Raw genomic sequence first — 26,920 nt, 5'->3', positions numbered from 1 at the left:
GGGTTGTGAAGGAACAGTATACGAGGACAGAGACGAGAACAGCACAAGCAGGAAGTGGTGTAAGGGAGGGGGTGGCAAATGGTGAGCACTGTCGCGGCCACTTTGATGTTCTCAGTGCCACCCGGCTCACTGAGAACAACAAAGCGGCCGCGAAAGTGCTCCCAATGGCTGCAGGCTGACAAATGGTGCACGCGCCAAGCGCACATGCACTGTATCTCATCCGCCTGCAGGCTTTGGGAGCACTTTTGAAAACCCCTTACTAAACTCTCACAGAGCAACGCATGTGCGTTAGCTCAGCGAGATCTAAAAAGGAACAGGACCTGCACTACACTCCCAACATGTTCCAGGAGGAATGTTGCTCCATCAGGTGATTATCAGAAGTTTGATAACAACAAGAATAGTGCACAGAGGGAGTCAAATGTTGGAGTTGAAGAGACAAAAAAAACTGAGATCAAGAAAGGGAATAGAGAAAGAAGAAACAGGGGAAAAGGAAACTTAGAGTTATAGGAATCCTTACCTGACAGTTATGTTATATTTTGCTCTTCCAAGGGTGGCAGCCACGCTGCACTGCCTGGTCATCCCAGAATACCTTGAAAGGAAGTAAAGAAATAGTTTTGCTTCAGACGATCACATTTCATCCCATCTTCCAAATAACCGTCCTGAACTTCCAAAACAAAAGAATCTCTTGTTCTCTGGACGCCATTGCCAAGCAACTCTGGTTAGGAATAAATACTTTTTTTGGTTCAAGAACCACGATACTCTGCTGGAAAAGGTCTCTGTGAATATAGAGTACACCCACAGTCTCAGAGAACAAACCCTAGCAACCCAGGCCACGTCTTCATAACCCCCATCTTTCCATTTAGATCCCATGAAACTTGCAAATCAAAACAATCTGGTTCACAAAAGGCATGTTAAAGTCCTTGTACATAATTCTGTCCACCATTCATAAATAATTCAACCAGACTCTTAGTTTTTTCCAAACCATGTTCTCTGAGCAACTGCAATTCTAGCTCAAGCTGATGCAGAGTTCGAATGAATGAATGAATGAATACGCACTTATATAGCGCATGACTACCCGGAGGCATCCCAGCGCATTAGACAACCTAGTCATTACTCAACGGTTCAGGAAAACAAAAAGGTCTTTAAAAGTTTCCTGAACCTCAGATGGTTAACTTCCAATCGGATGGCATCGGGAAGCTGGTTCCAAAATTTCGCAGCCTGTAGGGAAAAACGTCTGCCACCCATACAGGTCCTTTTGATCCTAGGGACATTCAGAAATTTCTTATTGCTGGACCTTAAAGTCCGTGGACTTTGATGGAGTTTGAACATAGGTTGTATCAAGGCAGGTCCGGAATCTATCATCGACTTATGCACAATAGTCATAGCCTTGAACCAAATCCTTTGTTGCACTGGCAACCAGTGCAGTTGACGTAATGCTGGCTTAGTCAAGCTCCTCCTAGGGATGTCCAACAGCAGACGAGCCGCACAGTTTTGGACTGTCTGCAGGATTTTTATCGTTCCCTGAGGGGCACCCAGATAAACTGCATTCGCGTAATCAAGCCACAATAGGATCAGGGCCTGCACCAGGAGGCGCCTGGCTTCAAACGGGAGGAGCTTAAGAATCTTTCTTATTAATCTTATTAGGGCGTAACAGGTGGTTGCCACCTTACGAGATTGAACCAGGAAACTAAGAGTTGGGTCTAGCCAGACACCTAAACTCGTAATTTGTTTCTTGTGGGAAGGGGGCTGGCCAAAGCTGCTAGGCCACCAAGCATCCACAGTAGTGGGTGCATTGTGCCCCAACATCATGACCTCGGTTTTTGTACCATAAGCTTCAGGAAGGACTCGTCCATCCAATCGAGTACTTCACTCAGGCATGCAGAGAGATTATTACAAGCAGAGCCCTGACCAGAGTGAAATTACTAACTGAGTGTCATCGGCATAAGTGACCAGTTGCACCCCCCTGGGCAAAACCACCTCAGCCAACGGCCTCATGTAGATGTTAAACTGGTGGGACTGAGGGAGGCTCCCTGGGGGACGACGCAGTGCAGGGGCATCTGGGTTGCAATTACCTCCTCCTCAAAGACAGCAAAAGTTCGGTCCGTGAGAAAGGAATTAAGCCATTTCAGGGCCACACCAGATACCCCTATGTCACTTAACGTTTGAATCATCACTGTATGATTGACAGTGTCGAAGGCTGCGCTTAGGTCTAATAGGATGATGGCTGCACAGCTTCCAGCATCCACAATTTTCCTGGCTTCTTCGACCACTGCAATGAGGGCGGTCTCTGTGCCCTGTTTGCGCCTAAAGCCCGTCTGGGTGGGGTGTAAGGATTTGTGGTTTTCCAGGAAGGTGGAAAGTATAGCGTTCACATGTTTTTCCACCAGCTTACTAATGCCCTGCAGCAAGGAAATGGGGCGATAATTTGTCCAGTCCTCCGGGTCTAGATTCGTTTTTTTTTTAAATAGCCTTCCACTCGCCTGCTTCCAAGGAGGTGGAACAAGACCCGATGCCATGGAAGAATTAATTACCTCCTGAATGACTGGCGCCACCGTCTCTGATACCCTCTTAAGAATGGTACGGGGAGCAGCATCGGCGGGGGACCCGGACTTAAGATTTCCCTGCAGTAACTGCAGTGTCGAGCAGTCGAGCGGATTAAACTCCTCAAGCCTAGTCATCCCAAGAGGGGGAGGGAGGAGTGGTACCGGGTCAACCTGCTGAAACAAGGAGTAGATTTTGGCCACTTTAGTAGCAAAATAATTTGCTAATTTATCGCAACATTTATGTGCGAGTAGTGGCTCACTGAATGCTGACCAATGGGAGCAACAAGGCATCAATGTGTTGGCGCTTTGAATTTATAAATTATTTAAAGGTGTGATGCGGAGGGTCAGTGTCTTGTGAGCCCTACAGGACGGCGACCCAAGGACTATAATTTGGAATAAATCCTTCGCAAGACAAAGCTTAGAATATTGAAATGTTGAGACCTCCATTGAAGTCAACGGAGCAGCAGCAGCCTCTAAAAACGGATATAGGCCCGCTGCTCTCAACATCACAATGTCCTAAAACACAGCCTCTGCCTTTCTCTTTCCCCTGCCTCTCCAAAATATATGAATTGGGCAGGAGAAGGCAGAGGATAGAGCCTGCAGCAGGGCACACAAGAGCCTCCCCCCCTTCCTCCTCGCAGTGTCACTGGCGTCTAGGAAGGAGGTGGGGTTCTGCTCATCTCTTGCATCTCTCCGGCTCACCTGAATGATGAAAAGCAGTTTAGCCGAGCCCAGGGAGAACCAGGGGCTGACTTCAGCCTCTTTTCACAGCTATTGCTGTGAATTTTCAACAATTAACCACCATGGTCCCGCATGCAGCTGTTAACTGTTGAACATTCACAGCAACAGCTGTGAAACAAAGGTTTCAGAGTACCGGAGGTGTTTCAACCCCCTCGGTCTCTGGGACACCGTTGTTTTATTAATGAACACATTCTGCCCTCATGGGGCAAACAGTGTAATGACCATATAGTTAGCCGTAGCAGGCAATACTGCCCATTAAAGGATCGCTCCCTTGATAAAGGCCATTGCCTTTGGAGCTACAACAAGCTTCAAAGCTATATTAAAGGTTTCAAATAATTACTGAAAGCATAAACATGGTTACTCAGTCAGAGAAATAATTATCATAATATTTGCAGGAGAATCACATAAAGGTAACTGCTAAAGTATATCAAAAGCCAGAATCAGAAATAACTCTATCTGTAAAGTCAATAGACAGACCACAACAACAAATGTGTGCTAAGAAATAAGAAAAACTGTTTCTATAATATCAAATAGCAAACTGACATAGAATTTGCTTAAGTAAAAATCAAGGAAAAGTTCTTAAGTACAAAATCAGTAAGAGGACTGACATGTAGTCTGACTTTAGGAAAAGTGTAAAATAAAACAATTCCAACAAATATCCCAAAACAGTCATTTTTTACGTTTTTAGACTGAGAGACCACACTATTGACATGGTTCATGATGAGGTAAAAATGACAGCAACCAATGAATGTTCATGAAAACATGGCACAACAAAATGTAGTTAAGTAAACCACACCTACAAAATGAATAATTAATTGTGACTTTTCCCCTAAAAGCCACAAGTCATTTTACAAGGTTATTCCCTAACATAATAACTGGATCTTAATCACAGTTTAAGTTTCTGGCCATTCATAATTGACCCAATTTGTACGGGAACATTTGCTGACAGCTCATTAGTTGTTTATTAGAAATAACCGAGGCTAGAGTTAACAGCTCGGCACAGGCTCTGCTAGCCTCGTATCTGTGCAACAGAATTTTTTCAGTCGAGCTGGGGGAAGATAGTTCAAAAACTTTCAGTTCCCCTTGCGGAGTGCCCCAGGGGTCCTCCTTAAGTCCAACCCTTTTTAATTTGTATGTAGCCCCATTAGCTGAAATCATTAGGGCAGCTGGCTTCACACCGGTGTCTTATGCCGACGACACCCAGATTGTGGTGTCTATTAGCAAGGATGTGAAAGAGACAGCGGAGAAATTCAGATCCTGCATGGTACAAGTCAGACAATGGATGCTCACCAATTGTCTGAAATTGAATGGGGATAAAAGTGAGGTTCTGGTGCTAGGGGGTGATCCAAACATCTGGTCCCCGGAGTGGTGGCCTGATAGCCTGGGCAGCTGTTCGGTTCCAGCAGAGAAGGTCAAAAATCTGGGTATGACCTTAGATATCAATCTTTCCTTCGACGCCCAGGCCAGTAAATTGGCTTCGGCAGTCTGGTTCATTTTAAAAATGATTAAAAAACTATTGCCCTTCATCCCAAAGGATGCCAGGAAAAAGATGGTAACTGCCCTTGTCCTGTCTAGGATAGACTATGGGAATGCCCTGTATGCCGGAGCTAAGCTGCAAATTCTATCAAAACTTCAGCGCCTGCAGAATGCAGCTGCAAGGCTGGTGCTAGACATTCCTAAACACGAGACAATTACCCATAAATTAAAATCCCTGCACTGGCTCCCTATCGTCAAAAGGATTCAATTTAAATCACTGTGTCTGTCCTACGAGGCGCTCCAGGGGTCTGGCGCTCAGTTCTTAAAGACCCGTCTGAAACAGTATGAACCCTCCAGGCTTCTTTTTTTCCAGTCAAGCCAAATTGATCCTGGTGCCCAGATTCAAAAGAGCCAGATGGGGAGGCAGAAGTTTCCTTCTACATACAGCAAAAATTTGGAACCTGCTTCCAATTTCTATAAAAAACAGTCCATCCCTGCTTTCTTTTAGAAAAGCAGTGAAAACCTGGCTTTTCACGGTAGCCTGCTAGAGGGCTTGATCAGGCCAAAAAACCTTCTTCTGTCTTAGCGCCAAGATGCCCTCAGGCATTCGCCCGCTCTATCAAATAATAAATCAAATCAAATCAAATTAAACCTGCACTACTTTCCCAAGAGGGGCGGGTTGGGAGCTCCCGTCAGTCTGACTGTGGAACGTGTAGGACATTTATTGATTAAAAGAGATGCTGGATTCCCATTTACTTCTTCAACAAAAGGGCCACTCTGGGTGACCTCTAGGACTGCACCAAGCATGCAATCCTTCTCCCGTCTCAGGCACCGTCATTGTGTCTGATTCAGTCCAGTAAAAACTCCTAGTGTAGATGCAAGTTGTGAAAAATCCTTATTAATCACTGAAGAATTTTGTTGAAATCCTGAATTTGTTGAGAATCTGGCATTCTATTCTGTATTGGGCTGTGGGGCCATCGGGACTGAAGGCATGTTCCAATTGATCTGCCTTTGATTCTGCATGCTCGTCACAAAGGCCAGTTGGGCTGGGACCATTGACTGTGACATCCCATTGTGTGCCGTCTGATTCATTTTTCAGTTTCCCAGGTTCCTGCAAACTTCGCAAGGATCATCTCTTATTCTGCATATTATTAGTGTTTGAGGTATTTAAATTGCCAAAACATCTGTGTTGGGTTTATATCTGTATATATACATCTGTTTTGGGTTTATATCTATAACTAGAATCAGAAACAACATTATTACCCTTAGCAATTCTTCTTACATTCCACAATTTTCCATCTTGAGTAATTACAGAATTACTAAACACTTTTTTGATTTGTATAGGTTTACCAAACTTACATGACCCTTTCATCATCACAACAAAATGATGAGTTTTGACCTTCCATTTTTTACTGTACCAACTCATGGTCTTGTGTTGCTTTGCTTCTAGTCTCTTAGCTGTATCATGTACACATTCTTTAATGTCCAGTTTACCTTGACACTTATTCTTAAACCACCATGGACACATTTTTGAAGCTGGATCTCTTCCTTTGAGTAGTTTAAATGGACTAAGCTCTGTTGTTGTATGGGGTGTAATTTGATACACCCACAATCTCTCTCTTAACTCATTCATCCATTCACCACGCGTACTCACCACATCTGTTATATATGACTTCAACACCCTAATAAACCGTTCCACCTGGCCATTCTCATGTGGTTCATATAATGATGTACACTTGTGTGTAATACCATGTTCCTTTAAGAAATTCTCCATTTCTAATGATTTCAATTGCACCCCATTGACCGTAACTAAACTCTCTTTAAAAAAACAATCACCGCATTGGTAGTGGCATTGGGTACAAATTTTACTTCTGGCCATTTTAAGTGGAAATCAATCAACACTAGCGCATATTGTGAATTTTCTGGTAAATTCTTAAATGGGCCTGAAATATTAAAGGCTAACTTTTGCCACGGCATGTCTGGCCACTTAACAACCTTGAAAGGTGGAACATTAGTTTTTAGCATTTTCTCACTCGACACACACTCTTACATTCTCTTACTGTCCTATCTATAAATGCATCCATTCCAGGCCACCAAAAGAAACTCCTAATCAACCTCTTCATAGAAGATATACCGGGATGTGTCTTATGAGACAACTTGTGTATGACATCCTGTATACCTTGTGGTGGAACACATTTGCCCTGACTTAAACAAAAAACCATTTTCCCATTCCAATTCATCCGCCACCCTTGCAAAGGGTAAGAGCTCTTCTTTAATTACATTTTTTTTAGGCCATCCTTCCATTATATATTTTTTAAGAGTACTCCACCTATCCTCTATCCTGACACAACTGTCCCACTTCTCCTCTGTAATCTCTTGAAAATGGTCACCCATCACATCAGCTATAGTCACAATAAATTCTCCTTCCTTAACCACATCCACCTTGTCCTGTTCACACAGCAGACGAGATAGAAAATCGGCAGTGACATTTTTCTTTCCTGGAACATACTCTGTGCTAAAATTGTACTCCTGCAATCTTGATGATAACCTCGCAATCCTGGCAGAAGAATGCCAACCGCCACCTGTGGACAATATATTAACTAGCGGTTTATGGTCTGTCCTAAGGATAAATCTACAACCCCACACATATAACCTGAAATGTTCCACCGCCCACACACACGCGAGCAATTCTCTCTCAATTGCTGCATATTTCCGTTCACACTCGTTCAATGTGGGTGAGGCAAAAGCCACGCACAACTCCTCTTTTCCTTCTCTTTGGAACCGAATGCCCCCTAAACCATATAAACTGGCATCCACCGTGATTATGCACTCTTTCTTCATTCTAATGGGTTTCAATGTAGGAGCATTAATTATATCCATCTTTATACATTCAAAAGCCTCCTGTTGTTCATTTGACCACACATTTTGTCTTAATAAAACCCGCAATGGTTCCATTTTAGTCGCAAAATTTTCCACAAACTTACTGTAATATTCACACATACCCGTGAACGATAACAACTGATCCTTATTAATAGATTATGGGGCTTTAACAATTGCATCTACATTAGTCTTCTTTGGAACAATTCCATTTCCAGACAATGCGTGACCCAAATACTCGACTGTACGTTTGAAAAGATAACATTTGTGTGCCCTCAATGTGAGACCATGGCTCTCTAACCTTTTGCAACACTTCATCTAAATGAAATACATGCTGAGTTTCGTTCCTTGAGAAAATTAAAATATCATCCTGGAAGCATTTGACAAATTCATCCAAATCTCTAAATATCTGGAACATCACTCTTTGGAACACTGACGCCGCCGACGCCAGGCCAAATGGCATTCTCGTATATTGGTATAGGCCAAAAGGCGTAATTAACGCTGTGAGTTTCTTTGACTCCTCCTCAAGTTCTATTTGGTGGTATGCTGATCGCAAATCTAACATTGCAAATATCTGGGCTCCCTCAAACATTGATACAACTTCGTTAATATTTGGCATTGGGTGACAATATTAGAGTTGAGAGCTCTAAGGTCAACACATACTCTCCATTTTTGATCCGGTTTGCGGACCAAAACTATGGGGGAAACCCACTCAGCCGATTCAATAGTTTCAATAATCCCCTCATCTGATAATTCTTTAACATATCCTTCAATTCTTGTCCTACACTAATTGGAACTCCCCTAATTTTTTGTTTGATAGGTGTGGCATTTTCCTTTAAAACTATTCTATGAGAGAAATCCTTTAATTTCCCTAACTTGTCACAAAACACATTCTTGTAACTGTTTACCAATTTCTTCTCTTTATCATTACAGTTATCGTTGTTACCAATGGTGGCAATCTGATTATATAGTGTATCATCACATAAAGAACTTAAAGAACTACCGCCCCATCTCACTCCTCCATTCCCTGCCAAAGTCATTGAGAAAGCCGTCAATATTCAGCTCGCCGCCTTCCTTGAATCCAACAATTCCCTCGACCCCTCACAGTCTGGCTTCTGAGCCAATCACAGTACCGAAACCGCCCTCATCGCAGCTACAGACAACATCCGAACGCTACTGGACAACGGAGAAACAGTTGCCCTCATCCTACTCGACCTCTCCGCCGCCTTCGACACAGTCTGTCATAGCACCCTCATACAACGCCTCAGCAATGTCGGAATACAAGGAAAAGCTCTGGACTGGATCATCTCGTTCCTCGCCGGAAGGACTCAGAGAGTACGCCTCCCCCCATTCAAATCAGAGGCCACCGAAGTCATCTGCGGCGTTCCACAAGGATCATCTCTCAGTCCCACCCTCTTCAACGTTTACATGAGTCCAACATCCATCGCGCGACAACACAACCTCAACATCATCTCCTACGCAGACGACACCCAGCTGATCCTCTCCCTCACCAAAGACCCAAACACCGCCAAATCCAATCTACACGAAGTAGCCGAATGGATGAAGAACAGCCGTTTAAAACTAAACTCGGACAAAACAGAAGTACTCATTTTAGGATCATCCCCCTCTTCCTGGGACGACTTATGGTGGCCACCGGCCCTGGGCACAGCACCCACACCTACAGATCACGCACGTAACCTGGGCTTCATGCTAGACTCCTCCCTCTCGATGACCAGACAAGTCAACGCCGTCTCATCTTCATGCTTCAACATCCTACGCATGCTCAAAAAAATCTTCCGTTGGATCCCCACCGAAACAAGAAAGACAGTCACCCACGCACTGGTCACTAGCCGACTGGATTATGGAAATACCCTTTACGCCGGAACCACAGCCAAACTACAGAAAAAACTCCAACGCATCCAAAACACCTCAGCCAGACTCATACTGGACATCCCCCGTCAAGCTCACATTTCCGGTCACCTGAAAGACCTCCACTGGCTCCCCGTCAACAAGAGAATAATGTTCCGTCTCCTCACCCACGCACACAAGGCCCTCTAGGACCTAGGACCCGAATGCCTCAACACAAGACTGTCCTTCTACACACCCACCCGCCAACTACGATCATCCAATCAAGCCCTCGCCGTAATTCCGCGCGTCCATAGATCCACCGCTGGAGGAAGATCCTTCTCCTACTTAGCGGCCAAAACCTGGAATTCCCTCCCCACTCACCTCCGCCTTACACAGAACCACCTCTCCTTCAGAAAGCAGCTTAAAACCTGTCTATTCGATAAGTAATGCACCCACCCTCCCTCAAGCGCCTTGAGACCCTCTGGGTGAGTAGTGCGCTATACAAATTCCTGAACTTGAACTTGAACTATAAAGTGACTGGTTCTTTTGCTCTTGGATTCAATATAATTCCTAGTTTATATTGATCACGCCATCCCAGGACATTAACCCCTTTCCTTGCAATGTACAGTTTAATATCAGTACTCCTATGCTTAAAACAGATTCTCACTCCAAAGTAACCCTCAACTTCAATCTGATTGCCTTCAAAACTTTCAGCCAAAAAGTCAGATGGTACTAAATTCTCTAAACACAATTGTTCAACTGCTCTACAAAAAAAATTGATGTGTGATAATTGTCCACTGGGACCCTGAATCTACCATTAACACTATGTTCACTCCACAAACTCTAAAATCACCATTAGGTTATTTCCTAATATAATCAGGAACTCCATCAATAATAGAAACAACAAAACATCTATCTACTTTGTCTGTTTCATGTACAAGATTAGGCCTGTTTACTTCATTATTCGCAACACATGACACTGCACCTCTGGAGGGTGTGACATTATGTCTAATGTCCCGACATACACTTGTGAAGTGCCCTACTCTACCACAGTTCCTACATTCCTTGTTGATTGCAGGACAACCCGGAAATGATGCTAAATGAGACTTATTGCCACATCTAAAACAAACCGCATTGTTCCGTGTTGACCCTTGAACATTCCTGTACATATTAGTGTTCGAACTTCCTCGATAGTTGTGTTGGAAACGTGTGGGTTGTCGTTGCATTTGGTTCTCATTTTTTGGTTTAATATAACAAACCTCCTCCTCTGCCATTTTTTATTTGCATTGTCTTTGACAACCTCCATCCATTTTTCCGACTGTTCTAATGCCTTTGCTTCTGAAATTGCCTCAGCCAAACTAGGATTTCCTAAAACCCATAATCTTTCCTGTATTGTTTTATTTTTAACATGTACTATGATTTGATCTCTTATCATTTCATCCGTTAACAACCCAAAATTACAATGCAAAGATAAAGATCTCAATCCTGTGAGGAAGTCATCGAAACTTTCATCATATTTTTGCTCTCTAGTATAGAACTTGAATCTGTTTAAAGCAATACTTGTAACAGGCTTAAATCTTTTTTCTGTTCTTAATAAAGCCTCATTATACACATTCAAATTATCACCGCTTCCATAGCTCTGGGAAGTAATTTGAGGCAATGATCTAAAAATAACTTGCCCTCCGAACCTAAACAATGCAAAAAAATACTTTTCTTTCTTTCTGCCCCCATGTGTTCGCCATCTATAGCCTTCATGTTTGTGATAAATTCTTCCTTCCATCTCGCCCAAGGCATGGGAGGATCACCCTTGGACTGCAAAAACTTTGCTGGGGGTCAAATTGCATAGTTACACGTTGTATTAAGAAAATGTAACGAGCAGAATTAAATACAGTATATATGCATCAACTAAGTTTTAAATGTGTAACTATATATTGTGTGATAATAGAATGATAATTGTTATACTATGACTCTTAACATATTAATATCATTTGAAAATACCCTATCATTTAAAAAAAAATTAAATACCACATTGTAAAGAAACATTACATTAGTTGTCCTTTGCGTTGAAATGAAGAGTAATCACTGTGTAGTATTTCTTCGTAGAACACCAGGAAGAGAAGCTGGCTAACTTTGAGGAATAAATGGTTGCGTAGTGTTTATTTGTAGTTTACCAGAAAATGAAGAATAAATTGCTGCGTAGTGTTAAACTGTAGAAAACAAGAAAAACAAAGCATTTAATGTCGTGTAGTCTTTAGATGTAAATCACCGTATTTGTTCGTGTTTTGTTTAAGAACAGTTGCCCCGGTGATAAAAATGCCCGCTGATGACATCAGACGTAAGCGTGCTATGTCCTGACGAAGATCAACGCGCTGACTTGTGTAACGTCTCGACGAAGATCAACGCGCTGAAATCATTGCCAAGACTCGGTTGCCATGGACGTTCGTCGGTGTTGGAATTCTGCAGTGCCGCTTAACAAGCGTGAGTGAAACTCAAAAGATGCAACAAACTCCCAATGTACACGATGCGGTGCCAAAGTAATGACCGTCTTGTAAGCTTCCCATAAAACTGACGGGGAACCAACAGATGCAGTGTTTTCCGCAAAGAAGTATTTTGAGGCTTTGCGGATTTCTTTTCAAATTTACGGGACTTGTAAGTATCTGGGGTAAATAGGGTAAAGCCTCTTACGGGACATTTGGTGGTAGGAGTAGGTTAACACTACTGGTGAGTGGTCTGATATACCTCTGGGTTTGATCGTAATGTCATCAACGTTCTGCAGACTGGTTTCCGATGTCAAAAAATAGTCTATTCTACATAGACTGTAGTGTGCATTTGAATGAAACGTGTATTGTTGTGTTGTGTGATGGGTATGCCTCCAAATTCAACCAGCCCCAGTGCCTCCGCGAAACTCTGCAAGCGAGAGAATCCAGGTGCCTGCGTCCTCACCGGATATCTGTCTAACTTAGCATCCATTGTGGTATTAAATCCCCCCGATAATAAGGTCTCCTTCCGGCAGGTCTCCTCTCGCCAGTGGTATAGCGTCCGATATGTGCCCATTGTCCGTTACATACGCCAGTGGTCCGGTGTACAGGAGGCGGATCCACACACAAAACTTAGGGACAAATCCCAAATGAGGAAGGACAGCGAAAAGGTAACTCCACTCCACCATATCAAAAGCCATCCTCGCATTTAGGGATATGACAACCGCCGGCTCTGACAGGGCTGGTGCTTGAGCCATCGCTCCATGCAAGCGTCTGAGGTTTAGCGCAGTGTTTCTATTTGGCATGAAGCCTGATTGGTCCGGGTGAACTAAATGCGGGAGGTGTGCCATCAGTCTGTTTGCCAGTACTTTAGCAAACATTTTTGCCTCCGCATTGAGCAGGTATATTGGGCGATAAGAGGTACACTCTGACAGAGGTTTACCAGGTTTCTGGATAGCCACTATTGTGGCCAGTCGCTGGTCAAGCGGCAGTTCGCCTCTATCTAAGCTGTCGGTGTACATTCGCAGTAAGTGTGAACTGATAGTGTCCGCCATCTGTTTATATAATTCTATCGGGATCCCTTTGGGTCCCAGCGCTTTGCCTGACTGCAGCGAGAAGATTGCGGCTTGCAACTCGTCCTCTGTGAGATCCGCCTCCAGCTTCAAGGAAGCCTCCTGCGTTAGTTTTATGCATTTCTATACCTTTTATGGAGGCTGCTGCCTCGGCCTCGGACATGCCCGATGCCGATGTATAAGCATCTCGGAAATGCCCTGCCAATGTGCGTATAATGGCCCACGGGTCTGTTGTGAACTGTCCCTCTGCTGCCTGTAGTTGCGCTATTCCCTTAGTGCTCTGCTCTCACCGATCAAGCCAAGCCAGGAGCTTCCCGTCCTTGTCCCCTACATCATATACCTTATGTCTGGTTGCTGTGAGGTTGGACATCGTCTCTCTTCGCAGATGATCCCTATACTGTTGTTGTTTGAGGTGCAGAGTGTGCGTCGAGTCAGGTGTGGGGTCCGTCGAGTGGTCTGTTTCGGCTGAGTGTAATTCTAGCTCTAGATCCATTAGTTCTTTCTTTTTTTCTCGTTTGTGTCCCGTATTGGAGACTATTGCCTGCCCCCTAATTACAGTCTTGTAAGCTTCCCATAAAACTGACGGGGAACCAACAGATGCAGTGTTTTCCCCAAAGAAGTATTTCGTGGCTTTGCGGATTTCTTTTAAAATTTTCGGGACTTGTAAGTATCCGGGGTAGATAAAGTAAAGCCTCTTACGGGACATGTGGTGGTAGGAGAAGGTTAACACTACTGGTGAGTGGTCTGATATACCTCTGGGTTTGATCGTAATGTCATCAACTTTCTGCGGACTGGTTCCGATGTCCAAAAATAGTCTATTCTAGATAGACTGATGTGTACATTTGAATGAAACGTGTATTGTCGCGTTGTGTGATGGGTATGCCTCCAAACGTCAACCAGCCCCAGTGCCTCTGCGAAACTCTACAAGCGAGAGACTCCAGGTGCCTGCGTCACCATTGGATATCTGTCTAAGTTAGCATTCATTGTGTCATTAAACTCCCCCCCCCGATAATAAGGTCTCCTTCCGGCAGGGTAAGCAGAAATTCACTAAGAGCTGGGAATGCCACTGTGTGGAGCGCCGGGGGGATGTATACTGATATCACATTAATAAGCTTACCTTCCCATTGACCCTGTATTGTGCAAATCTCCCCTGATCATCTTTTCTGGTTTGGATTACTATGAAGGAAGAGTTTTTCCGCACCAGGATACCCGTTCCCCTGGAGCCCGACGAGAACTCCGAGTGTACCACCATCTTATACCCCATCTATCTAATGCCTTACACTCAGTGACTGTGAGGTGTGTTTCCTGCAGGAGTGCCAATGTGGGAGCTTGACGTTTCAGGGCCTGTAGCACCAGTCCTCTCTTAATCTTGTCTCCTAGCCTGTGTACATTCCAAGTGAGTAGTGTGACGGGGGTCACCTCAGCTTCAGAGGCTGTGTCCTGGGTACAATCAACTGGGGTGTGTGATGCGGTAGTTGATGAGCGTGAGCCGTAATCCAACCATGTTATGTGGAAACCTGTCAGCCAGGGGATATTCCACCATGTTATCATTGCCGTTACAAACTAGAACAAAAAAACTCGGAACCCATACTTCCCAACCCCTTGTCAAACCCTCCCACCCTGCCTCCCTGCCCGACGGACTCTGAACTTCCCGCTACCCCAACTCAGCAGAGGGCTTCATCCCAACCCAGAACAGTGTACTTGCGTGAAGGGGGTAGAAAGTCCATGGAGAAGCGCAGACCTTCCCTTCCCTCCATAGCCCGCATCAGCCCAGTGTCCAAAGCCGGCGCGTCTGCCGCGTTATCTATGTTTGGGTGTCTATTGATCGGCCCGCTTTCCAGTTTTATCCGTGGGCGAGGTCGTCCACTTCTGTCCGCTGTGAACATTCCCGGTCTGATTGCCTTTGATCTTGGCTGCTTGAATCTCCGTTCTCGTTCCGATAGCGTTGGCCTCTATTCCCGCGACATGGTCCGTCTACTCGTCGCCAGCCTTTTTTGCACCGTTTTTTCTTAGCTTGTTCAATTGACACTGGCAGTACACTACTCGTGCATTATTTACACTTATTGTGGTTTTCTGCACCGTTTTTTCTTAGCTTGTTCCATTGACACTGGCAGTACACTACTGGCTTTCTTAATGGCGGGTACGCACACCAATCCTACCCCACCTGACCTCAGCTGACGTGTGGGGACATAGGGGGGTCAGGAGATCCGACCGCGACGGAGGGGCCCTTCCCTGCAGGATCCGATGACAGACACAAAGTGCCTTGAAAGTGACTCTTTCTTTAATTGGGAGTCAGTGTAACGCGGCCAGGGCTGCCCTAGCCGATGCCCTTCTCGGACGCCTCAAAATAAGGCGGGCTGCCACATTCTGCACTCCCTACAGACGGAGCATACACTTGGTTGTTGCGCCTAGATAAAGGACATTACCATAGTCCAGGCGCGACGTCACCAGGGCATGAACCAGAGTCTTCCTAGACGCTACAGGGAGTAGGTCCAAGGTTTAACGCAGGACCTTCAGGATCCCAAAACAGGCGCCTGCTACCCGTCTTGTTTGATAGTCTTAGGAAAGACTGGGATCTAACCAAACTCCCAAGTTCTTTGCCTGCACACAGGGTGTAGGTGACCCCCCAAGTCCTGGGGGCCACCATGCCGATGACAACACAGTCGGGGCCTTACCCACCACAAGCACCTCTGTCTTGTTGCTATTCAACTTCAGGCAGTTCTTAGCTATCCATGCAGCCAATTCTTGCATGCATGCCATGAAGTTGGAGGCAGCCAACTCCTGTGCCTGGGTCAGGGAGACCACCAGGTGCGTTTAATCGGCATAGGATACGACCCTGATCCCGACCCCTCAGCAGTCTCCGCTACGGGAGCTACATAGAGATTAAACGGGGTCGGGCTCAGGGTCGAGCCCTGCAGCACTCCCTGGTTCAGCATGATGACCCTGGAGTAGTGTTTGCCCGGTCTCACCTGGAAGCAGTGACCCGACAGAAAAGATTGTAGGCAATTCAGGGCATTGCCAGATACCCCACCCTTCCTCAGACACTACCAACGTGTGATGGGCTACAGTGTCAAAGGCGGCACTTAGATCCAACAGGATCAAGGCCACCGTTTGACCTGCATCCACAAATTGCCTGATGGATTCAGTGGCAAGAAGCAGCGCGGATTCTGTCGAGTACCCAGCTCGAAAGCCGGACATGGTCCCAGCCCTACTGGCCTGTCTGCATCCCTGGATGATCCTGAACCAAAAGTCAACTCGTCTTGCAGCCCAGCTACCTCCAGAACCTTGGGAGGACTGCCTGCCTTCGATCAAAACCAAGGTCTCCTGGGAAAAGCAGACCTATTCACAAAGTGGCTTGGTATACTGTAGGGGCGTTGTCTGGTATGTAAATACAACAGCTAGGCCCAATCAATTTGCATACTCCGCCTCTATCTGCAAGAATAACATCCAACACCATTCTGTTCTGTAAAGTTATGAGACAGTCCGCCTGAAGCTCAGCGGTGAGGTCCCAATGCCCCCACCGTATTGTTTACTGTAGCCTCGACAACGCGAATAAGGTGTCTGATGTCTCTGCTATTAGCCATAGGCCCCCAAAATTGGAGGAGTCCTTTGATAAAGTCCCCTCCCTCTTGTCCTGCCGTGTGGGGCTGTATATGTTGGAGGAAGGAGGAAAGCCACATAACACGATCCCGAAAAATTTATCGGCAACCATGTGACAGACAAAATATGTACCTTGAGCTGGTATTAACAGAGGAGAAGTATGAGATGAAAAAGTATAAGTATGGTTACAAGTGCTCTTTCCTAATTGGGCTTTGACATTCTGACCATTCCCTTGCAAACAGTAATGGCCTCGACAGGGTAGAGTCCAAACGGGTGGAGATCTTTTTCGTCCAGCCCTATCTGTAAGGCTGTTTTTGTATCGGGTCAAGTTCCAACCATCATATGCTTGCTTCTCGTCAGGTGGGATCTTCCCACCTTCACCAGTATTCTTTGTCATGGCTACTATTCCCTTCATCAAGGGTTCGTGACCAAACATCAGTATTAACAGGGTATCGAGGTTGGTGCTCATATGCGTTGGAAAACATGGCCTGAAATGCCCAGGAGGATTCTTCATAAGAAAACGGCAAGACTAAAAATAGCATCCCCTTATCCGTGCTGTGAGGCATGAGCCCACAGACCCAACAATCGGTGGTGTTAGTGACCAGTTGATGCTGATGCAACAACTGTATGAATGAATTGTTAAAGTATTCCGTTCTCCTGGTCTGTTCATGTTCAGAGAGGGTATGTAGCTGGTGCGGGGAGACAGTAGTGTGAAAAGATATAGGGTGAGAGGTGGGTGTAGGTACAGGTATTGGCTGCAAAGTGTGAGTAACCCAACCCACACAAGCTAATAAAACACATAGAAAAATCAAAACACATAATACTACGCCACATCTACTAAACAATAATTTACAATATTTCTTTTTCATTTCTGCTCTTTTATCATTTTCCGATTCACCAGAATTCATCCTCTAAAGTGTTGCTCGTGGCAATCTTCCTATCTCACTTAGTTGTGGTTATTAGCCGTCCTATGACACTACAGGTCATGCAGGCCTATTGCCACTACTCAGGTCACAAACCAAGTCTCCTACCACGACCCTGCAACTTAAATTGGATGATTCCAGTATCACACAGGAAAGGAGAGAAAAAAATATATATGCAATTCAAAATTTGAAATGTAAGTTCAGAAAAAGGAAAAGTTTTCAAATGTCTCTTGTCTTTCTAGGCCAAAGATTGTATTTGTTTTTGTTCGGCGCAGTCTGGTCCTGAAAAAGTGTCTCTGGATCAGTTGTATCTATTTTGAGATGCGATGGTACAGCTTCTTGCAAAACATCATCGTCTTCCTTCTCAGTCCGAGTTCATTCAAGGTACAAACCGCGGGACCCTTTCTCCTTCAAAATCACCTATACCTTTGCGGACCCACTGGTCAAAAGGCAAAGGCAAGATAACCTTTTTGCAGTGCACACCATGAATGCAGTTCAGTTCTTTTTCCCAACAACCTTCACGGCTGTACGTGTCGTCAGCAGGACCTGTCTTGGCGGTCCCCAGCGAGCTCCAGATTCTTTTTTCTTTGGAAATTCTTCAGACACACCCAGTCCCCAGGTTGGATGGTGTGCCCGGGATCGGAAGAGGCCTGAGGCAAAAGCGTCTTGTACCTGCTGATGGAGAACACGCAATTTAGTGGTGATGTCATGCAAATAATCAACCAACATTGGATACTCTATATCTGAGTACTTTTTGGGCCTAGGGACACCCCAGACATTAGCCTGGCATCTGAACACAATTTCATATTGGCTAAGTCCCACACGAGAATGAACAGCTGTTCGGGTGGACAAGAGAGCCAAAGGTAAAGCATCGGCCCAGGCAAGACCCGTGCTGGCCTGTATCTTTGCAAGTTTAAGCTTGAGAGTGCCATTATAGCACTCTACCAAACCCGCTGACTGAGGGTCATTTGCCGCATGGAATTTCTGCTTAATACCAAGACCTGTACATACTTTCTGCATGATTTGGCCCACAAATTCACTTCTATTGTCACTCCAGACAATTCGAGGTAAACCAAACCTCTGGAAGTATTCCTTCAGAAGGACCTTTGCTGTAGACAAAGCAGTATTATCCTTTAGGGGGTAGGCCTCTATCCATCTAGAAAAAGGCGCACACCACCACAAGGACATCCTTTAGGTTATTGCATCTCTCCATATGAATGTAGTCTATCTGCAACACCTCAAAAGGATATTTTGGGGGAGCAAAATGGCCTGCTGGAGTTGGTGTCCCTCTTCCTGGGTTATGCATTAAACAATGCAATGCTTAACTAGATTGTCTGCACATTTAGGGATTCCCGTATTCTGCCATACCGTAGCCAAAAGCTTGCATATTCCTTTCACACTGATGTGGGTTGGACCATGCGCCATAGTCACTACTGGAAGTACATAGGCGTCTGTTAGCAGCCAACGCTGATGTTCCGACAATTCTATCCAACACCCCGTCACATCTAACATTCCCGTACCATCTTTCCACTTACTTAATTCTTTCTCTGTAGCCTCTTCCTGAATCATTTTCACACTTTCTATTGTGTCCTCACACATTCCTCCTTGACTGACCCATCTGGCAGGTCCAGCAAAATACATACGACTTGTCACATCTCTAGCTGTCTCTTTTGCTATCTGATCCGCGAAAGCATTTCCTTCACCTACGTCATCAGTGATCCTCTTATGTGCACTACACTTCACAATCGCTATCTGAGTGGGCAAGGCAAGTGATTCTAAGAGGTCATTTACTAGCTGGCCATGCTGTATTTTAGTACCGTGTGAGGTAAAGAATCCTCTTTCCTTCCAGAGGCGGCCAAAACTATTGACTACCCCGAATGCGTATTGGCTATCGGTGAACACATTCACTCTTTTTCCTTTAGCCAATACACAAGCTCTAGTCAGAGCTATCAATTCAGCTGCTTGGGCTGAATTCTTCCTAATGCGTGCTGTTTCTACAATTGTATGCAAGGTGGTAACAGCATAGTCCCAAGGGATCCAGAGAATTGTAGATCAACTTCCTATAGATGGTTGAGATTGCTTTTTCGGTCAGGGGATTAGTTAGCAGCTGGTCCTCCAGTGGGGATGCCTCAGGCAACTTCCCCCCCCCTTCCCAGATGTTACCCTGCAGAGCGTGACCCACCTGCAAATGTCAGAACCGTTTTTAGTCGCCTAATTCATACCAACCGGACCATCGAGTTGCACCTCCACCAGCAAATGGTCTGAGATTCCCCCTGCTATGTGTGTAGCGGCCCTAAAGTCATCTTTATGGACAGTCCGGGTGAAAAGATAGTGCAGGCATGCCAGACTACCATGTGCTGCAGACAGGTGCGTCCAGTTCTGATACCCTCTTGCGCTCTAGGGGCATTTATGAGTATCATGAATATAGTATAGGGTCAGTTCTGTCACTCCAGTTACCCCCAATGCGTGTATGCTCTGTCGTAAGTGTCTTACCCTTTCACAGGATGAGTCAGTCTTGTCTGGGTCTCTTTCCTGTTTCCCGACATTTGAATGGCACCTCCGAAGACTCGCGAGAGCAGTGACCCACCAGCAGGTTTTGTGGAGCGCTTTTGTCCTGGATATAGTGCTGCATTCGGTAGGGCACCCACTCTCTTTTCTTTGCAGTTGCCTGTAGATCAGCAGTCCCAAGGTAGCAAGTCACACCTGGCCTGTCTGTAAGTGCAGCCCCCTCTGGAGGCCTGACCATCAGCAATTGAGCCCACATTCAAGTCAGTAGATTCAGACTTTGTTGTGTTAGGAATTTGGCAAATGCAACCTTGAATGGGCCTGTTGGCAGCACACCATCGTCCTACTGGACCTCAACAATCATGTTGTCGTAGAGTTTTATTTTCTACCTTGAACTGTTGGGAGAGTCTTGGCATCCCTCAGACTAGCTGGTCTTGCTGGATGGCTTTCCGGCTCGCCCTACAGATAACGAGGATGTGTCGGACCTTGCTTTTTCCAGGACAGCCTTGTCCTCCTGCTGGATAGTAAAACTCCCTTCCTTTTCTTACCAGACAGGCAGGCTTCTAGGCAGACTTCTAGGCTCTTGTGGACAGTTACACAGCTTTTCCATTAAGTAATTCAGCCTACAGGTGATGTCCATTCAATTTAGATAAACTGTCAGGCTGACACCATCCCTGGTGCCACAGCAGGCACCTGCTTACTTTGTAGAGCACATTATTCCTTGGTAACAGAGGACTTTGAACTCTGGTATAAATGAGGGAAAGATGGTCCCACTTGTATACACAACTGGCAGACAGGAGATGGTGTTTACTCTGTCACACTCTCACATTGCATTTATGCTACGCGCACCAACACCCTAAACATGCACTTGATGTTATTGCAAAGTCTGGGCACAGGTATAGAAATGGAGCATTACATGGGTGTGTCAGTAGAAAGCCACTCCACTGACCATGATGCAAAGATCACATCAGGCTATTGATCCTTACAACAGGGTGCATTGCCACCACCGCTCTAGCTGTTAAACACATGACAGTCCTCTGCCTTAAATGAGGGCACACTTGGTGTGACCCTCCAGGTCACAGGACCGGTCCAAGATCTCTTATAGCCCCTTGTTAGAAGTTGCACAGTACTGGGGTGGCAGAAAAATCTCATGTAATTGTTTTGTGGTAGATTTATCCCAGTAACGTGCAGTTACAGTTTTGACGCAATGTACTGGGGAGTTGCCACGAGGAACAGATTCTTCTGCCTTTCAAACCACATGCCATTCACTATTTCATACTGTTTTTCTGCTTTCATTTACCACTTGTTTTAAGCAGGAGGTAGATATATGCATGTGGTTGGTTGGGGGGGGGGGAGATGGGCGAAGCAGGGGAGGGAAGGGGAAAGATATTTCTAACAGAGGGAAGAATTGTGTGTTTCCCCCAGTTTGTAAAAAAACAGCATGAGTCTTGGCTGCTTCTGCTGCACCGAGTCTTGTGGGTCTTTTCAGTCTAATTTTTCTGTCTGGAAAAAAATGGTGTCCTGTTTCTCTAAATCCAGGTGCAGAAAAGCCTAACGACTGATAATCAGGTGGAATAAAATGAACACATGAAAGTACTCCTTAATTTCATTGCCCTTGATTCATACTCTGGACCATAGTTGAGAGATAGGTCTAGGCATAGTCCTCGCAACACACAATAGATTTGCGTGCGGCAGAGGCCAGAGCTCAAAAGTCAGGATACCAGATACAAGTAGGTGGTAACTCAGGGCAGCGGGAAACGCCTGTTGTCCGTGGAGGGGAAATTCCCATCCTAGAAATCTACATTAAAAATTAATTAATAGTATTCTATTTTCAATATCTTTTTGGTGCCAGTCCATATGACTTTAATGTCTGCTTTTGGGATTCTATGTTACAAGTCCATAGGGTACATGTATCCTTTCTGAGCTTAATAAAATGTTGGAAATTCTACAAATCCTCACTCCTAGATCCAAGTACTCTCAGGCTACCATTCTACACTCTGCTCGGTCTGAAGAACAGCTCAACACTTTCAAAATTTTGCAACTCTGCTTTGATATGGCTTGTAAATTATTTTTGGGGATATTTACATGTATTAACTATTTAATTTTAATACTATAGGTGATTGAAATTACGGACGAAGAAAGCAAGATTTAGCACCAGCCAACTGAATGTTAGTGCCATAAGAAGGATTATTTTGAAAAACTGAAGGACATCCAGCATTCTAAGTTTAAACAATTTCCAAAATCTAGGTGTGGCGAGGAAGTGGGAGCTGAGGAAAGTACTATACCTGTAAGTGAAGTCTCTAATTTTGCATTTCATTAACCCAGAGCAAAGGCATATCTGTCCACACAGCATCGGAAATAGTGCCAGAAAGACCAATCACAACGTCCTCATCTGAAATATTACCAGAAAGACAAATTGCCTCAGCATGACAGAATAACGTTCATCTAAAGCACGCATGATCTAAAGCATCATGTAATTCAAGAGAGGAAGCACACACTGCATAAAAGAAAGATATAACAAAAGGTTTCTTCTGCAAACCATCAAAAAAAAGACACTGAAAGAAGACTCCGAAGCTGACACGCTAACAACCAAAAGATTGGAAAATCACCTTTGTTCAACAACTGTTTTTAACCAGTTACGCAAGTTTGAGACTATCTTCCTCGGGATATAACACCTCGACCCACTCTGCTCACTCTGGCGAAAACGTTAAAAATTCACCACTTTATTGTGTTGTTCATGACCATCTCAGATTGTTTCCTTTTTATTGTGTACTGTTCTGTAATTCTATGTAAATCACCTCAACCTTATCTGTTGTGCAGGAGTGATATTTAAAACTGTTAAATATCAAAATGGATTAAATGAGCACCGTTGCGCTAGCTAATGTAAATAAATCCTTGTCTTCAGAACTACAATCCTTAACCTTACACCAAACACAGAACGGGTAAAAGGAACTGATGTTCTGCGACTGATGAGCCACAATATTACTGTGCATGTTCTAATGTTCTCAGTTACTGCCATTATGCCAGTGCAAAAAGGTACTTCTCAGTTTAATCATTAAATATCAGACTAACACCTTATTACTGCATTGCTAAGAACCTATACAAATAGATTTGAGAAAAACTTCAGTCACAAAATAAGTTGCTGCCGGATAGGCTTTAACCAAAAGACTGTTATCTGCTACAAACATTTCGACCGGTGTTACAGGGCTGCATCCAGACATATTTTGCTCAATTCAAGTGTTAAGAAGATTACACACAATATCTTTTAGAGATAAATGCTGAACATTATCTAAACAAGCCCAACTCTAAAATCAGGTTCACTCTTACCGTGGCATATAAGCAAGAGAAAACTAAATGTAGAGATATTAACTCTAGTAATACACATTTTAAAAACACGGGCTGTGAGAACAATTTCAGTGTTCAAACCCGCCTCAATCAAAGCAAAATAACCCAAGTTGGGGAAAAAGTTACCTGTGCCAAAAAAGATTCAGCCATAAATCTCATCTCACTGAATTTGAGAGAATGCACACTGGGAAAATCCTCTCTCAGTGCTCAGAGTGCCAAAAAAGTTTCAGCAGTAAATCTAATCTCACTACGCATATGAGAATCCACACTGGGGAAAAACCTTATCAGTGCTCTGAATGCCAGAAAAGGTTTAGTTTCAAATCGCAACTTTATCGACATGCATTAACCCACTCTGAGGAAAACCCTTATCAGTGCTCTGAATGCCAAAAAAGTTTCAGCAGTAAATATTATCTCATTGAACATATAAGAATCCACACTGGGGAAAAACCTTATCAGTGCTCTGAATGCCAGGAAAGGTTTTATAACAAACAACGTCTTTCTCGACATGTAATAACCCACTCTGGCGAAAAACCTTACCAGTGCTCTGAATGCCAGAAATGTTTCAGTCAAAAATCCAGTCTCACTCAGCATAGAAGAACCCACACTGGGGATAAACCTTTTCAGTGCTCTGAATGCCAGGAAAGGTTTGGTAACAAAGAAAGTCTTTCTCGACATGCAATAACCCACACTGGGGACAAACCTTATCAGTGCTCTGAATGCCAAGAAAGGTTTTATAACAAACAAAGTCTTTCTCGACATGTAATAACCCACTCTGTGGAAAAACCTTACCAGTGCTCTGAATGCCAGAAATATTTCAGTGAAAAAAGAGACCTTACTGTACATACAAGGACCCACACTGGGGAAAAACCTTATCAGTGCTCTGAATGCCAGAAAAGGTTTTGTAAAAAACAAAGTCTTTCTCTACATGTATTAAGCCACACTGGGGAAAAACCTTACCAGTGCTCTGAATGCCAGAAATATTTCAGTAAAAAAAGAGACCTTACTGTACATACAAGGACCCACACTGGGGAAAAACCTTATCAGTGCTCTGAATGCCAGAAAAGGTTTTGTAAAAAACAAAGTCTTTCTCTACATGTATTAACCCACACTGGGGAAAAACCTTACCAGTGCCCTGAATGTCAGAAATATTTCATTAGAAAAATAGGACTTATTATACATATAAGGACCCACACTGGAGAAAAACCTTATCAGTGCACGGATTGCCAGAAATGTTTCAATACCCAACCTGATCTCGCTCGGCATAGAAGAACCCACACTGGAGAGAAACCTTATCAGTGCCCGGAATGCCAGAAATGTTTCATTGACAAAAACAGTCTCACTCATCATATAAGAACACACACTGGGGAGAAACCTTTTCAGTGCTCTGAATGCCAGAAATGTTTCAGTGTAAAAATCAGACTCACTAAACATACAAGAATCCACACGGGGGAAAAACCATATCAGTGCTCTAAATGCCAGAAAAGGTTTTGTAACAAACAAAGTCTTTCTAATCATGCAGTGACCCATTTTGTGGAACAACCTTATCAGTGCTCTGAATGCCAGAAATGTTTCAATGAAAAACGCAATCTCACGGTGCATGTAAGAACCCACACTGGGGAAAAACCTTATCAGTGCTCTGAATGCCAGAAATGTTTCAGTTTAAAATATAGTCTCACACAGCACATAAGAATCCACACTGGGGAAAACCCTTATCAGTGCTCTGAGTGCCCAAAACATTTCAACAGTAAATCACTTCTAACTGCACATGTGAGATTCCACACTGGGGAAAAACCTTATCAGTGCTCTGAATGCCAGAAAAGGTTTTGTAATAAACAAAGTCTTTCTAATCATGCAGTGACCCATTCTGTGGGACAACCTTATCAGTGCTCTGAATGCCAGAAATGTTTCAGTTTAAAAAGTAGTCTCACACGGCACATAAGAATCCACACTGGGGAAAAACCTTATCAGTGCATTGAATGCCACAAATGTTTCAGTGAAAAAAGACATCTCACACTGCATATAAAAACCCACACTGGGGAAAAACCTTAGAGGTGCTCTGAATGCCTAAAACATTTCAACCGTAAATCACTTCTAACTGCACATGTGAGATTCCACACTGGGGAAAAACCTTATCAGTGCTCTGAATGCCAGAAATGTTTCAGTGACAAAAGAAGTCTTTCTCGACATACACTAACCCACACTGGGGAAAAACCTTATCCATCCATGCTCTGAATGTCAGAAATGTTTCAAAAACATTCGAAAAACATGTGGATGTCATCTGCCTGCAATTCCTGACATCTCGGGCATTTTGGTGGCGGTGAGGGGGCGAATTTCCTGATTTTATAAGGAGTGTAGTAAAGCCTATTGACCATGAAAAAATGGTTCTTTTTCAGACAGGCAGGCTTTATATGTTTGTATAGTGTCTTCAAGGATGGTTCAAGCATGCCCTCAGCCTGTGGTGTTATGGAGAAATTGTTCCAAACCCCCTCTTCCGAAGCTATCCCTTTAGTAGATGTTGATACCATACCGAGATTTCTTTTATAACAGGTGTGAAGGATTGACTTAGCCTTTCTATTTCCTCATTACTTTTTATCTCCTCACGTTCCGCTGTATGCCAGGACAGCAATTGAAGATATTTAAATCTTGATAAATCTGTCCCTACCTTTGCCCTCAAGTACACCCATGGGTATATCCCTTCCTCATCCATTAACTCTTTCCATTTCGTAATCCCAGCCCTTTTTATAGGTATGCCAAGGCATCGTTCAAGCAGTCAGGGGTACCAGGTGAATCCCAAACTGGAGCTGAGTCTGAATAGTACCCAATCCCACTGCTTACCCTTACCCTGTACCATGTTTCTAGGGCAGTTTTTAGTATCTTCAAACAAACCCGCTTGAAGAATCTAGGAGATCCAAATTTATACATAAAGGCATCGCTTCCCCCTTCTGCTCTCACCATCTCTTCCAGCAATCTGCCCCAGGATGAGTCGCCTGGCTTAGTAAGTAGCATGCGTAGGCTCTTAAACTGGAATGCCACTACATATAGACTAATATCGGGGAGAGCTAACCCACCTTTTAATAACCTTCTTCTGAGTTTCTTCCAGGTCAGGCGCATCCCTTTGTCCCCCCACAGAAAACAACCTATTTTGCTCTGTATCTTATTTATGTCTTTCTTAGGGAATGTTAGCGGTATTGTGGAAAACAGGTAGGAGAGCTTGGGGAGAATGACCATTTTCACTAGATTCACTTTCCCATAGATTGACAATGGGAGGTTCTTCCATCTGCTAAACAAATGGTCCATTTCCCTAGTTGTTCTGTCCAGATTTAACTTAGGAATTCGATCCAATTCCCTCACAATATATATTCCCAGATATCTAAACTCCCGACTCTCAGTGCCATACCATTGATCTACGTTCCAAACATGACCTCAGTCTTGGATCTGTTCACCTTGTATCCTGATAATGCCTGAAACTCTGCTGTCAGTTCCTCGATCCGAGGAATAGCTGTACCTGGATC

The 26,920-nt window shown here is 44.2% G+C and overlaps 1 protein-coding gene and 1 long non-coding RNA gene across 3 annotated transcripts in view; both read left to right on the top strand.

Annotated features, from left to right (window-relative positions):
• The window catches only part of LOC147660890 (uncharacterized), a 30,960-nt gene extending 8,263 nt beyond the window's left edge, over positions 1 to 22,697 (top strand). Inside the window, exons 2-3 of one of the 2 annotated variants that reach the window (XR_015306122.1) lie at positions 11,782 to 11,963; positions 22,180 to 22,697. This is a non-coding gene — a long non-coding RNA (uncharacterized LOC147660890). Of the gene's footprint in view, positions 1 to 11,776; positions 11,964 to 22,179 lie in introns of both variants that reach the window. The other variant, XR_015306123.1, reaches the window with a different exon arrangement.
• A 720-nt stretch (positions 22,698 to 23,417) lies between these two features.
• LOC147660889 (uncharacterized) lies at positions 23,418 to 25,720 on the top strand. Its single transcript, XM_086951443.1, has one exon. The coding sequence runs from the start codon at positions 23,586 to 23,588 to the stop codon at positions 25,455 to 25,457; it is 1,872 nt and encodes a 623-aa protein (XP_086807569.1). The 5' UTR covers positions 23,418 to 23,585; the 3' UTR covers positions 25,458 to 25,720.
• Positions 25,721 to 26,920: the final 1,200 nt, after the last annotated feature.

Source organism: Lissotriton vulgaris, unplaced genomic scaffold, assembly GCF_964263255.1.
Source record: "Lissotriton vulgaris unplaced genomic scaffold, aLisVul1.2 SCAFFOLD_2919, whole genome shotgun sequence".
NCBI lineage: Eukaryota > Metazoa > Chordata > Amphibia > Caudata > Salamandridae > Lissotriton > Lissotriton vulgaris.
The sequence above is the reverse complement of the archived record's forward strand: the minus strand, read 5'-3'. Positions and strand labels throughout refer to the sequence as shown.